The following is a 16603-nucleotide window of genomic DNA, read 5'->3' on the forward strand; positions in this document are numbered from 1 at the left end:
TAGCAGGGCTACGGAGCGGCGGCAGATCCGCGGCGGCCCATGCAGACACGCGGAGAGCCGCAGTAGTGGTCGCGAGCACACAAAGCAATGGCACGCCGCAGCCGGCTTCTGGACAGCATGTAAACAGTGTGACGTCACAGCCATCACCTGTTCGCTATTCGTCCGTCTCCTCCAATGGGGTGGATTAATATAAAGACCAATAGAAAACAGCTATTTCAGCCAATGACAGATAATAAAGGAAACACCAATAAAGCATACCTTTCACCCCTCCTCCTCCTCCTTTTACAGCCAATCAAGTAACGACACGGTTTTCTCGTGCAGCTATTTAAGGATCCAAGTGAGTTTCATTTAGCAGTTTAACGTAAGGCCCTGATGAAGGCTAGCTGCAACGCTGGCCGAAACGTTGGCGCATTTTAAATTATGACGATGCAGTCTGATACCCTGAAGAATTTTATTGAAGATGACAACGGCCGCGGAAGCCTACGCTTACATTCCTGATTCTGTTTATCCATACATATGTAGTTGTCATAACAGTTTGAGTACGTGTTCGCTGGTTGTAAATTTAATACAGATTGTGTAGTTACTACCATTTAAGCCTAAAGAGCATTTCTGCACCACCCGCGAACTTTTTTGTGGCACACGCGATCTTTTTTGCGGCACGCGCGATCTTCTTTGCAGTACGCGCGATCTTTTTTGCGGCACGTGCAATCTTTTTTTCGCCACTCGCTATCTCTGTTTTTGAGCAACTTGTGTTCTTTTCCCCTAATCTGGACATACTTGCTTGGTCTGGTCAACTTTTTCCGTATTTTTCTTATTTAGTGATCTTCCTTTGGTATTGAACTTTACCAACACAATTTCTTTCTTTCTCGTCCTTCCCTCCGTGTTTTATTCCTTCTCATGATTACTATTTTAACTTTAGTTATTTAATTTCCCTACCCACCAGTTACCCAGTATGTACCCTAATCCTATACCACATTATTTACATTCATTCCGGAAACATGCATTCACCATAGCCAAACCGCAATCCCACATACTTTTCCTCCAGTCCTGCTTAACCTTTGGAATTACCCCTAAAGGACTTACCTTAAAAGTTCCCATCTCTGGGTGCAATTCCTCCTTCCACCAGTCTCTCCAGGACTTCCAGAACCTTCAATCCTTAGCCCTTAGCCAACTTGTCCTGAATCTCTACACTACTTCATGTAACCACCACTCCCAACAGCTCCTATCTCTCTTCAAAGTCCTCCACCTCTCAAACCCTTGCTTGGAGAACATACTCAGGAACATCATCCTAGAAGCCAGCTGCAAACTTGAGTTCCCTGCCACACACCACCTGAAAAAACTATCCACAGTGCTAGTGCAACACCTAAGAAATGGGGTCCCTCTCCCTATCTGTCACAAACACCAAGCACAACAGAACCATCAACAAACCCCCCTCATAGCCAACAAACCTAGCCTAGCCTCCCTACTCAATCTCCCCATCCCAGAACATACCCCACACAGACCAAATCTCAACTATAACCACAGTCAAATGCCACATATCACCAGTCCCAATTCAGTTCTAAACCTCTCATCCAGATCCCTCTCTCCTCCAGAGACATCTGTTCTATCACAAGGCTTAACCTTTAGCCCCACGCCTAAATTCAACCACACTGCCCTGGTTAAAGATCTCCTCTCATTCACCCGGAACCTCAACTGGAAATATCACTTCACTACCCAAACAAAGCCCCCAAATACTAGACCCAGTGTTGAATCCTGTCTAGAACAGTTCCGACCGCCTTCTCAAAGGGATCCTCATCCCCTCCCCCAAAACCATCCCTTGCAGACATTTCAGGAATTCCTCACATCCAGTGTTGCCTCCCAGTCCTTCTTGAAGAACATCCCGACAACCCCCAACATCACCCCAGCTGAATCCCGTGCCATTAAGAAGCTGAAAACAGACCACTCTATTGTCATCCTCCCAGCGGATAAAGGCTCCACAACTGTGGTACTTGACCGTGTGGAGTATGTGGCAGAAGGACTGCGTCAACTCTCCGGCACCTCCACCTACAAAGCTGTTACCCAGGATCCCATTCCCTCCATCCAGACTGAGCTGCAGAAAATCCTAAAAATCCAGGGTCCCTCACAAGGCCTCACAACGGCTTCCATAGATTTACTCACTCCATCTGAGCCACGTACCCCTACCTTCTACCTATTACCCAAAATCCACAAAGAGAACCATCCTGGCCGTCCCATTGTAGCAGGCTTCAAAGCCCCAACAGAATGTATCTCAGCTCTGGTAGACCAACACCTCCAACCTATCACCCGCAGACTCCCATCCTATATCAAAGACACAAACCACTTCCTAGAACGCCTCAAATCCATTCCCACTCCTCTCCCACCTGAAACCTTTCTTGTCACCATAGATGCTACATCCCTTTACACAAACATCCCACATACCCATGGTCTCTCTGCCCTTGAGCACTACCTCTCCCAACGCCCACCCGAAGATCTTCCAAAAACCTCGTTCCTTATCACACTTACCAACTTCATTCTCACCCATAATTACTTCACTTTTGAAGGCCAGACCTACAAACAAATCAGGGGAACGGCTATGGGAACCAGGATGGCTCCGTCCTATGCCAACCTCTTCATGGGCCGCATGGAGGAGGCTTTCCTGAAGACCCAACAGCTGCTTCCCCTGGCCTGGTATAGGTTTATAGATGACATCTTTGTGGTCTGGACTCATGGTGAAGAAACACTCCTTAATTTCCTCCATAACCTCAACTCCTTTTCGAATCTGAATTTCACCTGGTTCTTCTCCAAAACCCAAGCCACCTTTCTGGATGTTGACCTTCATCTTGTTGAAGCTCACATCCACACCTCTGTCCATATCAAACCCACAAACAAACAACAGTACCTTCACTTTGATAGCTGCCATCCATTCCACATCAAACGCTCCCTTCCCTACAGCCTAGGTATTCGTGGCAAATGTATCTGCTCCAGTGACGAATCCCTCAACAATTACACCAATAACCTGACCAGTGCTTTCCTCTCCCACAACTATCCTGCAGACCTTGTCCACAAACAGATCTCCCGAGCAATACATTCCTCCCCATCCCCCAGACCACACAGAAGCATTCCCCTTGTCACCCAATATTATCCTGGCCTCGAATACATCAACAAATTACTCCGCCAGGGATATGACTTTCTCAAGTCAACCCCTGAAATGAGATCATCCCTTGACAAAATTCTCTCCACATCACCCAGAGTTGCCTTTCGTCAGCCCCCTAACCTCCGTAACATCCTTGTTAAACCCTACAATATTCCCAGACTACCTTCTCTACCCAACGGTTCCTACCCCTGTAACCGACCCCGCTGCAAAACCTGCCCCATGCATCCCCCCACAACCACCTACTCCAGCCCCGCTACTGGTAAAACATACACAATTCAAGGCAGGGCCACGTGTGAAACTACACATGTCATTTATCAGCTGACATGCCTGCACTGCACAGCCTTTTACATTGGTATGACAACAACTAAACTGGCTGAGCGCATGAACGGACACAGACGAACTGTCTGCCTAGGAGATATCCAATACCCAGTAGCAGAGCATGCCCTCCAGCATAATTCTAGGGACTGAGGAACCTGCTACACCGTACATGCCATTTGTCTTCTGCCACCCAACACCAGTCCCTCAGAACTGCGGAGATGGGAACTTGCACTCCAGCACATCCTTTCATCCCCCCTCCCTCTGGACTGAACCTACATTAACCAACCTCAGTGCCATTTACTCTTCAGTCTTCTCCTCTTTCCCTTTCCTCTTTAGCCATTCACACATCTTTTCATCCTACATAGTTGTGTTTATCTTTAAACTATATACCTCTTTACTTCTGTATGCATCCTCTTTGGTTTGAAGCTGGCACAGTACTTACAGTAGACTATCTTTGGCTTCCCTCTGACAACCATGTCTCCATCCTTGCTACCCTCCCTGTTTTCCTTTCCCTGTTGCTTCATAACCTGGGGTGTGAGTAACTGAATCCACTTTCCCTTCTTCCCTTTCTTTCCCCTCTCTCCTCCCTGATGAAGGAACATTTGTTCCGAAAGCCAGGAACGTAAATTTTCGGTTCTGTTTTTTGTATATCTATCGGCTGTGCTGAGCTGAGGTAAGTACTGGCCAGCCCTTCCATCTCTTTGTTAGTATTTGTTTCACATCTTTATATGAGATTTTCCATTAATCATAAAGAGCAATCTTCTAAGACATATGTTCACTCATTATTGGCTACTGTCCAGCTCCATATACTTTACTGTTTACTGCAAATAATTTACATTTTCTTGCCTTACTCTGCCACAAAGTGTGTATGAAATGCTTTAAAACTTTTTTCATATTAATAATGAGTCACACCAAGAATTCTTGTGGAACCACTTGTTATTTGAACTCCTTATTTAAATCGCTGATATTCTCCTTAACGTAACTTTCCAGTACAAGAATATGATTTCAAAGTACAACAGTATGGGACTGTTAACAATTTTTTTTAGTATTTGTCTTTTTTCACCAAAATCCATTCTTTTGTAGTGTCACTAAGTTGTGAAGATAGCAGGTGAACTTGAATTGCTCTACGAAATTATGCTGGTCACAGTGATCCTAGCTCTTGGCAAAATAATATGAGGTTAACATTGAGACAATGCTGATTTATATCAGCTTGAACTCAGTTCATTTTTGTGTTAATCTAAGGTCTACTGGTTTATGATATCAGTTTGTAGTGTATTTGACAAACCTGTATTAGTAGTCTTTAATTGATTGAGAGAGGCCATAATCTGATTAAAAATATCAGAAAAGTTTCCTGGTTATACATTTGCAACTGTCTCTGTCCATCTAAACTTATACTCTGAGATGTGGCAGTGATATGTTATTTCACTGACCACACTCAATTCAGAAAGAAGAAATCTGTAATCTGACAAGCAGCATAAGAGACTAATTTAGGATGAGCATATCCTAACAATAGTCTTCGTTTAATCTGAAATTAAATGGTGCAGTCCAGATCAAAATCGATCAAGTGGATCATGAGTTATTTGAATTTTAATTCATGAGGAGTCATGGAATTGTGTTGCAGTCAGGTTCGACGATTGTAATGCAAGGGTTGGTGTGCCTGGCGAAGAGACAAAGTCTCCAGGTATGGGGGAAGTGAGAGCATCAGGAATGTTCTCAAAGCTTGACACAGGAATACTTAGGTGAGAAACTAAAAGTAAGATGCAGTTTATTATTATTATTATTAATTTAAAAAAAAAAAAAAATCCTTAGCAACAGGGGTTGCACTTGTCCCTGGTCTTGAAGGTTGGAAGAAGCAAAGTAGTCCATCAAGAAAAATATCTTTCATAGCAGACAGAGTGACCACAAAACTATTCTGAAGAGGTTTCAGAGTGATTTTACATGGGAGGAACATGCATGGAGCGTAATAATATCAAAATTTTGTATTGTCAGAAAAGTGACATGTCTGACATCACAGTTGTCTAAACAGTTATACACAGCTGTCGAAGGCCCTTCTTTGAGGCAGTTTGCGGCATATGTTGACTGAGGATGGACCTGTAGCTGATGTCCGTTTACAGCTCAGTGACATGTTTCTTTTTTTTTTGTCTTATGGCACATCTGATGATGACAGTATTCCAAAACATGTAACTAAAAGAAATAGTGTGAGATCTAGACAGGAGAAGATAATTTTGTATATAAGCGCACCATAGACACACACCTGTGCAAGGTCTACTTTGTCTTTAGTTATTAAGCATAATTTTTCTTGTCTATTTCTATGACAAGTGAGTTCACAAAATCATCAAAAGCCTATCAAGAGCCTTTACAGAAGCCAAAGAGAGCTGTTGTTAAAAGGTTCAGTACTGTTTTTAACTTTGCTTCTCAAACATTTTTAAGAATGTTCGATGGAGGGAGATGCATCTATAGTTTGAGGTCATTTCCTTATTTACAGTCTTAAAACTGGGTGTTGCTATGACATATTTCATTCTTTCTGGCAGTACATCTTGACCAATCAACTGATGCTGACATTCTACATATTGCCACTGCTGGTATTTTGTTACTTGGCTGTGGGTTGTGTACTGGTACTGGGGTTGTCATCAGTTCACTGTAACATAGCTTCCTGAAACAGATCAGTTCACTCGCTGCAAGATCTAACAGTTTACCTTTGATCTGATCTAAGGGATTCTGTTTCACAAATATGGCCACCATGTCTGAAGTGTGACATGATTTGGTGACTTCCTCCCAGGAAATTGTTCTGTATACAGGCATCTTGCTTCTTGACTGTTACATTGTGCCTTCTCACAAATGAGATGCTTGTCAGCTAACTTGATTAGAGTGTAGTCAGCTATCAAGAACCTGTAAAACTTCCATGTAAATACAACATAACATAAGCAATAAGAATGTAATATTTATCTGATGACTTTGACACACTTACCCTTCATAGCAGTAAAATGTTATTGTGTTGCAAATAAGATTCCAATGGATGAAACAGCTGTGAATGTTGCCTAAGGGAAGTCCATCATCATACTGTTCGAAGATCGCTAGCAGGATAAAGGTGCACTTGTAGTATATATGTCACATAACAAAAGTGTTTCTCTTTAATAATAATAATAATATTTATTCAATGTCGAATAATCAAGTACAATCTTTAGATTATGGGACATCATACAGATTATTCTTCTGAATATGGTAGTTTATGAAGTTACAAACTAAGGATTTGTTTGTATTAATAAATTTTACATTTTGATGCATTTTACATTTGGCAATGTACATATAATAATGTTACAAACATTTTTGTCATCAGTATTAGGTCAGCTGTGAGTTACTTAAAACTATGAACTTGGCACACTTACAAATTGCTTTTCATAAAGATAAAATTCTCTTCTCTGATAACTCTACAAATTTGTATGATTTTTTTACACCGTGTGTGTAATGGCAGCAGTATGAATCTCACTGTTGATTTTGTTTTCTGAAATTTAGTTACTCTCTGTAAAGACCAATTATTAAAGATATGTTAGCACCCCTTCCACACCAAGATCTGTTACATTTAACTTTTTAAATTTCATGTATTTTGTTAATTGTGTGTCCTCTGTGTCATTGTCTTATAATGTAATAAGCTGAATTGCAGCCGTTTACATCTGCATCACTACCACCCAGTTATCAGTCAGGATGAATGGCTGTAGGCAGAAGGTGTATACAGGCAACACGCAACATCCTGATGCAGAGCATGCTGTACAACATGACAGTCATGATCTTGAAGCTTGATTCACCATCTGGATTCTTCCCCCCCCCCCCCCCCCCCCCCCCCCCATACACCTGTTTCTCAGAACTCTGCAGGTGGGAAATAGCACTACATGTCCGTGGTTCTTGCCACCCACCTGGCATTAATTTCTGTTAATTCCTTCCATCTCAGCACTTCTTCACAGTAACTACTGCTTTCTTCACTCCATTTTAATTTTCTAGATCTGTCATTTTTTAAATTGTCTCTTTCCCCCCCTCCTATCTCTGTTACATAAAACAGACTTAGCTTTTCACTCTTATTAACTCATACATGATGTTTTAGTAGTAATCTCTGTCTTGCATATTACCCTGTCTTTCACCTTTAAGCTGTCAAGTTTTCAAATCTCATCCGGTACAGTCGCCAACAATCAGTCTTTTCTTCTCATCTCGTCCGGTAAGTCTCCCCTGAGCTGGGGTTCTGGGTGACTTTTCTGAACTGTACCACTTTTCCCTAAACCTCTCCAGTCCTTTCCCTTCACCCTTCTTCCTTCCCCTTCAACTCTTCTGCCAGAAGAAGGAGCCACTAGCTCTGAAAGCTTGTAAAAGTCAAAAGTGTGCATGTTCCCCTGCTGCCGCTTGGTGAGTAGATTTTTTATCTGTCCATTTACATTATATTGTAAAGAATATGAATTCTAAGATTTAAGTTTAAAACTGTTTTTATTAATTTATTTCTCTCTCTCTCTCCCTCCATTCCTACCCCCCCTCACCCCCTCTCTCTCTCTTCCCCTCCCTCTCATAACTGTAGTGTGAAATAAGAACAAGAAATAAAGGCAGTATGTTTTAAAGTGTGTATCGATGAAATCAAAATTTACTGCTGGGTTGCATTTAATATAGTGTTGCTCTACACTGTGAATTGCAACAGGCTTGGATCGTGCTGCACATACTATCCACAAGGTGGTTGTAATGTTGCTTCTCAAACCTCTCACTCTTTGACAGTTGCCCTCCAAAGTCCTCCAGTGTACATGATGGATTCCAGCACTGATTCACTGCATGTTTCAGTTGGTCCCAAACATACTCAGTCAAGTTCATGGTAACTGATATCACAGGCTGTGCCATTCAATTTGTTCCTTCATGCTGGAGGGATGTGTTCCCAAGGTTTGGCATGTCATGATGCATATTAGTGTTACCATAGATGTACCAGTGTTCAAGATGTTGGCCTAAGGGGTGGACAGTAAGTTGGAACACCCCTGAAATTGCCCTTGATTGTGGTGAGAGATGTCCACCAGCTATACATGATACTGTCCGAAAACAAGACTTACCACTTGAAATTATGGAACTGCGTGTCTTGGACAAGCATTGGTACTTGGCTACCTTCATACCCTTCTATGAAGATTATTATGTGTCAGTGAGCTTACCAGTCAAGAGAAACCCATGTCCATGATACTGGTTGAATTCCAGGTGTTTCCTCTTCATGCTAGCCAGTCTGGGGAGTTTGTACTATTGTTTGTGATGAATGACTGGATGCTAAATAAATCATGTGGAGATAGTTGTTTGCTATCTATGTACAAAGAGTCCTTACAATTGTCTTCAAAAAGGCAGAGCACAGTTCTGTTAGCAAATGCCAAGATGGTTCCTCTAAAGGTGGTATGTCACATTTCCTTCCCCATCTTTCCCTAAAACAAGCTTTAACTCTAACTCTAATGACATCTCTGTCAACAAGATAACCTTCCTGTTTGTGGAGTGAGCAATTTCAACCTAAACTGGTGCCCGTATGACATACCTAGTACTGTTGCAGATGAATAGAGGAGCTCTGGAACTATTCAAAGCAAACTTGATGTGCATATGATTTAGTAATTGAGGAAAAAGTGATGTAGCGTTAGAAATACCCAGTGCTTAAAACCAACTGTGATTACACTCTTATGAGTTTCCATAGCACTTCATAATGATCATTACCAACTTTTGACAATATTATGAAAAAGATAGATTGTAAGCTTTCAGCCAGAAGGCTTTCTTCTGAAATAGACAAAACACCCCCCCCCCCCCCCCCCCCACACACACACACATGCAAATGCAGCTCACACACACATGGCCACTGTCTCTGGTTGCTGACGCCAACTTTTACTGTACAAAACACGTAATTAAGAGCATCACTGCTATTCTTAACTTATCACATTTTGAGTATGTGAATCATTGGTAATAATACATTATGTATAATAATATTGCCTTTTGTTGTGTCAGTTATACATCATTATTATTGCATTGTTGTGGTATGTCCACAACCGAGAATGACAGGACTACAAAAGTTGAAGATGTTACAATATTGGGTTTATCTATAAGAGATATGGTAGTATTAGTTACTTTCAATGTGTCTTAGGAACTAATAATGAAATTGATTCAGATGCTATATTCTACAATTGCACCAAGTACAATCAGTGGTGTTGTTATTGTGATCAGTGTTGCCAAGGCCAATTATTTATTGTTTGTGGTTGGTTTAATGAATAATAGACATTGTTAGTGTACTTTATATTACTCTGATTTTCAGAACATATTTTCTGGTGAAGATATAAGAAAGCAGCTTCCAAAGGAGACAGATGAATATGATAAAGCAACTAATATATGGAAAGACCTCATGTTCAAGATGTATAAAGAAAAGAATGCATTGCGTGCAACAACGGAGAAGGGTGAGTTTCATTTTACAGCTGTGTGGAGATTTTCAGGGTTATAATTTGAGAACTATGTTGAATAGAATTTATTTAAGTCATAGCTCTGTAAATAATTTTCTTAATTAATATGTTGAAACAAGAAATAAATTTTATTAGAAGTAAGAAATAAATTATCTAAATGAAAGTTTTTAGATGGAGCAAACACTAAATGGAACAAAATTTGTACATATGAACCAAGATCCTCATTGATTATCCTCCAGAATTTTAAAAGCAGAATGTAATTATGGATAATGGGTACCCTTTCTTTGCTTTTAATCCCATCAGTTAGACTACAGCATGCAAGGAAGTATTGTAATACCTTTGCCATCTCTAATGACCTCATTTGCAATTGGATGTTAAACATTAAGCCTCCTTCCTTTTCTTCCTTTTTTCAAAATACCTTTAAAAGCATCTGAAACAGCCAACCATGGCCTCTGATTTTCTACTGTGTTTGATGCCACACCTTTTACTAGCACTTTTGCTGATTGTCAGGGACACTCAAAATTCATAGTTTGATGTTCATCAGAGTACAAGTCCTTTATAAATGAGACAGAGCAGCTGTCATCTCAGACCATACACACCATTAACTTTACAAGTTTATACTGTTGTATTTATAATCTCACAATCCCTGCTGTATAAAATAGTGCCACATTATAGAAAATGTTTGTGGTGAATATTATCACTGGGAAAGATGCCTCATATTTGTATGTGAGACTTTGTGCATAATATACTTCCACATGGGCTGAATGACATTGAGTGATGTCACACAATCTAATTGACCTTGACAGAGTCATGCAATGCAACATATACTCCTGCACCTGAAAAAAGTGAGGGCAGCTGGACTCTTTTCGTGGTAATGTGGGCTTGAAAACTGGTAGCACAACCGAGCCTAGGTGAAAACAAAGACAAAAACTCAAAGCAGAGGGACTCCAGCTGCTGATACGGAACTCGATCTGATGACTTACCTCATTGACAGTGGAGAAGCCAAAAGTGTTAAACATATCTAACTAAAACATGTCTGCAGCATGAGACTGATCAACAACAAGGGAGGTGAGAGGGTGAAGAACAGATTTGTAAGAGACAGGAGCAGAGAACTGACATAGGATCAGACTCTGCTGTTTATTGTAGCTAACCAATGACATAGGATCAGACTCTGCTGTTTATTGTAGCTAACCAACTCCTGTGAAACTTCTGTTGGTTGGTGGGACGGAGGGAGGGGGGCCTTTCTTTTGACACTTGTTGCAAACAGACCAATGCTTATGGCAAGCATCACACTTGCACTAGACAAAGCGGTACAGGGAAGACGTGGCTGCCGTTGCGATGCAGCTTGTTGCTGCAGTGGTCATAGCTGATGGTGCCCCATGTGATGCTGAGTCGAAGGTTGTACTGCTGCAACGGGTTCCCCATCATCCTGAACCCTTACAGTGTACCTAATAGAGGTTGACTGAGCAACTTCCAATATGACTTCCAATACTCCCCCCCCCCCCCCCCCCCATGCAGCAATCTGATTGCCTGCGGCCTGTGACACTTCAAAGCCCTGTGCTATATTGAGCACATCAGTAAAAAGTCTGATTCTCACATTGATGTGCTTTTTCACGGAGTTCCGTACATGGGGCCAGATGAATAATAACATCACGCACGATTTGATCAGTGTAGAATTCATGATGAGCACAGTGACATATTTACAACAACGACTCAGTCCTTGTAATTGCGCAGGCCAGGCTTTATAAGATTGGTTTGGCTTTTCTGATAGTGGTAAAATTCTACACAAATCGCAATTATGTGTTCTGTCACTGTAATAGGTCAAGAGAAACTTGCACATTTCATCAAATGATAAGCTGGCCACTTCTTGCAAAGGTGCAAGCTGGCACGACAACTGATAATTGGATGGCGAAAGCCAGGAAAGAAAGAAAGCCTTACATAGGTTTGCATTGCCCATGTGAAAAACCTGGAAATTTTGGAGTAACCATGTCTCATAGGAATCCCAATCTTCAGTTGATTCGTCATATGCCAGAAAGGATGGTGGTTGCACTGATGGTCGGGTAACCTGCTGCAAACACACAGATGCCATTTGATTGACAGCAGTGGCAAGAGAGTGCCGTTGTTCCACAACAGCTTTCTGCTGGGCAATGATACATTGAAGCATTTCTTCCATTGAGATGTTTGTTGGATGAATTAGCATTGACACTAAAACGGAGAAAACATAATCTACACTCATTGCCAAGCTTGCTATAGCAAGAACAAACATGACTTATGGAACATAGTACTTTATAGATCAACACATAAGATACTTTATAGATCAACACTTAAGGTACAATGAAGAAAAGGTATGCATAACACTGAACACATTCACTGGACAACAGTAATAAAATTTACAGAATAGGCAGAGCACTCGTTGGTGTTCACTTAAATAATAATGTTTCTTTGGCAACTTACCACAGCATTCCAGGGGCCAAATCATGTGGCCTATATAAGCAGTCCTGTAGATTATGGATGCACAATCTCTGAAATTGTGCACATCGTGAGTGAAGGTACGTCAGTGATAAAACATTAAGAAAATGTGTTGCGGAAATGAACTGAGAAATTTTAAGGGAAGCCCAAAAAACCATAAAAAAGTTGTACATGAAGTCTACAGTTAATTATCTCAGATATTAGTTAATGATATTTCAGAATAGGAATTTCTCATTGTATGTAATTTTGAGGAATGGATGGCAACTATCAGTCCCATCTTATGAAGTTCAGACTGATATTGAGAGTTAAAACATAGACAAACAGCATAAAAAGCTTCTGAATTTAAAATGTACTAATGCATGAAGACTACAACACTAAGCGTTGTTTGTAACCGGTGGCAAAATACTACCTCCTCTCGCAACATGGGGTTTGCAAATTCATGTTTCATATATAAAGATCTGTAACATAAAAAAACTTTAAGGCAGGATATAATAACTAGACAAGGAATTTGAGGTGCAAAAATAGGCTGAAAAAGTTGTGAAATTTTAGCAAAAATGTGCTGAAAACATATGAGTTCCAAATGCAAAAATGTGTTGTGGAATGCATTCATAAGTCATCCAAACACAAACTTTCCAAAAGAATTCACTCAAGCATTGAAAAACCTATTGAAACACACCACTAAACAGACTGTGACCTACTTCAGTAACTCATTTAGAGACCTGTTTCTCTTGTATATATTTCTTCTTCTTCTTCTTCTTTGCAGATGGATCACTTGGGACCATGCGTAATCAACATTTGTTGGCCTTCCTTTTCACCCAGTATTCCTTCACAAGAAACGAATGGGCTAGCTTTCATTGCGTAGACCATATATGTTGGTTAGTTTTTCTCTCTTCTTTCTCAAAAGCCCATGTGTTTATGATTTTTCTGATTTCATTTCTGTCATGTAGATTTGGAGACCCTAATTCTCTCAGGTCTTTTTCCATCTGTTTGTACCACTTCAGTCTTTTAGTTTTGTTCTTTAAAAATGTATGGATTTCTTTCTAAATGCCCCATGAATTGGATTCTTCACTTGCGCATTGTGTCAGTTATTTTGGAGATATTTTTATATATTTCTGCATTGGTTTTTGGATAATGCACACCATCTTTAGTTCTTGGTCCTAGGAGTTTCCTCATTATTTTATGTTCTTTCACTTTTAATTCCCCTTTTAGTGTTCTGTGTTGAAGGTTTAGTGCTCGGATGCGTAGAGAGCTTTGGATTTAATTACTGTTGTGTAGTGTCATATTTTGCAGTTCCACGAGAGACTCTTTTTGTTGTAAACATTTTTTTTTGTTAACTGAAATGCTGTCTCCATTTTCTGGACTCTTGATCTGACAGATTTCTTTTCATTACAATTTTCTGCAATCCATTCACCTAAATATTTAAATTCTTTTACTCAAGAGATGTAGTTAGCACCAATTTTGAGATCAGAAGGTACATCTTTGATGTCAGTCATAAATTTTGTTTTTTCAAATGAAATTTGTAATCCTATTTTTGCTGCTTGCTCTTGTAATAATTCTAGCTGTTTCTGTGCATTAGTAATGTCTTGGGCGATCAGTGCCTTGTCATCAGCAAAAGCTAAACAGCCTAATTCTATGCCCTTACATTTTGGTCCCAGTCTGTGTGCTGGTGCACCTGCTTTTCTCCATTCTCGAACAACTTTATCAAGAGCACAGTTGAAGAGCCCTGGGGACAGTCCATCCCCTTGTCGTACTCCTGTGTCTATTTCAAACTCTGTGCTCAATTCTCCCATAAATTTTACTTTGGATTTGATCTCCATGAGTGTTTCTTTTATGATGTTTGTTGTCTTTTGATCTAGTCCAAATTCTACCAACACTTCAAAAAGGCATTCTCGGTCTATACTGTCATATGCTTTTTTAAAGTCAATAAACATGATGACATAACTTTTGTTTGAAGTACTATGCAAATATTTCATTGAGGTGATGTAACTTACCAAACGAAAGCGTTGGTATGTTGATAGAGACACTAACAAATACAAACACAAAATTCAAGCTTTCGCAACCCATGGTTGCTTCACCAGGAAAGAGGGAAGGAGAGGGAAAGATGAAAGTATGTGGGTTTTAAGGGAGAGGGTAAGGAGTCATTCCAATCTCGGGAGTGGAAAGACTTACCTTAGGGGGAAAAAAGAGACAGGTATACACTCGCACACACACACATATCCATCCGCACATATACATATGCTATATGTGCGGATGGATATGTGTGTGTGTGTGCGAGCGTATACCTGTCCCTTTTTCCCCCTAAGGTAAGTCTTTCCACTCCCGGGATTGGAATGACTCCTTACCCTCTCCCTTAAAACCCACATCCTTTCATCTTTCCCTCTCCTTCCCTCTTTCCTGATGAAGCAACCGTGGGTTGCGAAAGCTCGAATTTTGTGTGTGTGTTTGTGTTGTTAGTGTCTCTATCAACATACCAACGCTTACGCTTGGTAAGTTACATAATCTTTGTTTTTAGATATATTTTTCCCACGTGGAATGTTTTCCTCTATTATATTCATATCATTTACAGTATATTTATATATACTGCCTGACCAAAAAAATTGAAGCTACCAGAAGACATGACCAGATATCAATGTAATCTCACAAGCATGCACACCATTCTACAGGTACGTAAATTGTTCGAATTGTGATTTTCCGTGACAGGTAGAACAGCCATCAGAGCGCAGTTGTGATGTTCAGGTTTAGTGTTGTTACTAGGCCTGTTAGGGTATATAAGAAGCATAAGATGCAGGAGCAGTGTCAGCTGTTGAGCGGTCACTGTGAAGGACACAGAGATGCCGCATACTCACGTGAGACAGGGTTATAAGCACATAACAGAATTTGTTAAGTTCTCAGTATGGGTCTCTGTATGGCCAGCTGGTCAGATTGTACTATATCCGGATTTGTGGGCATTCAGATGTGGCAGTGGCCTGATGTTGGGCGGCATGTGAATGTGATGGCAGGCATAGTCATCGCCCAGGTCTAGTTGAACGTGGTGCAAGGGAGTGTCTCCATGTTGTGTACTCGCACAATGTAAGCCCTTCACATCAGTGCCTGTGTTCTGAGAACAAGAAATGGACTACCTGCTACGAGTACCATCCCGCACCATTGGCTGGAGACTAGCAGCAGTCAGGCTAGGGAATTATCATTCTGAGCACAGGCTACCAATAATACCACAACTCATTTGGAGTGGTGCTGTGACCAGGAAAAGTGGACTGCTGATAAGTGATGTTGCATTGTATTCAGTGGAGTGTTTATTAGCACCTAATGACTGCTGTATTTAGCTAATGTGGTGATGTTTTGACTGCTTGAGCATCTGTTCTTCACCTATTACTCCATGTAGCTATAACTAACACCACTGCCTTAACACTCCTTTATTAGATTGGTGTAGATATTGAGCCTTGCAACTCTAGTGATTTACCTCAGGATCCAGTTATGCTGTACACTGGTCTTCCTTGGCATCAAACTTCTTTCTTCCATGCAGATTTCTATAAGTGAAGTGGCTATAAAACAAAACACTGCTTCTGTACTTAAAGTGCAGATTTATTCCAATTAACTCTGTATATTATCACAAACTTTCACAAAAGTTGAAATGGGAACCAACAAGCCTTAAAGTCTTCTTGTTAACATTATGTCAATAGTATGTAACAACAATTGCTTATCTACATCATATTTGTCTTCTTTGGTGCTGGAAATCTTCCACAGTACCAGAGCACCTTCATTCCTCTTTTCCCCATGGAGATTACAAATGCTATCCACCAGGTAAACTCTGCACCTGTTGAGTAATACTTCCCCACAGTATGTGGCTCGATGTTTAGAAACTAATTGCGATCACACACATCTTGATTCTGAGCTCTATATTTGACGTTTGTGATTCTTGTCCTTCCATGAATGTCATGGATCACTACATCAGCAATGAATTGTGGTTCTGCATGACCCTGGATGATCATCCTCAATGAGTGTGTCAGAAGCCTGGTGAGTGATCCTTTTCTTCCAATGTGTCGGAGAGGTAGAGTGGTGTTACTCCTGACATTATAGTGCGGGGTGAAATGACTTCAGATCGTGACTGATAGTGATCAAGGGAACTCTGACAGCGCAGTAGCACATCACAGACATACTGCATCATCATGTGCTACCTGTCATTGACGGTATCGTGCTGCCATTTTTAAAAGGACAATACTCATCCACACAT

General features: G+C 40.7%; 1 protein-coding gene across 1 annotated transcript in view; it reads left to right on the top strand.

Annotated features, from left to right (window-relative positions):
- The window catches only part of LOC126092664 (dynein axonemal heavy chain 2), a 994477-nt gene that overhangs the window by 357801 nt on the left and 620073 nt on the right, over positions 1–16603 (top strand). Inside the window, exon 33 of the mRNA XM_049908386.1 lies at positions 9765–9903. Within this exon, the coding sequence (XP_049764343.1) occupies positions 9765–9903 (139 nt within the window). The remainder of the gene's footprint in view (positions 1–9764; positions 9904–16603) is intronic.

The sequence above is a fragment of the Schistocerca cancellata genome, chromosome 7 (genome assembly GCF_023864275.1).
Source record: "Schistocerca cancellata isolate TAMUIC-IGC-003103 chromosome 7, iqSchCanc2.1, whole genome shotgun sequence".
Lineage (NCBI taxonomy): Eukaryota > Metazoa > Arthropoda > Insecta > Orthoptera > Acrididae > Schistocerca > Schistocerca cancellata.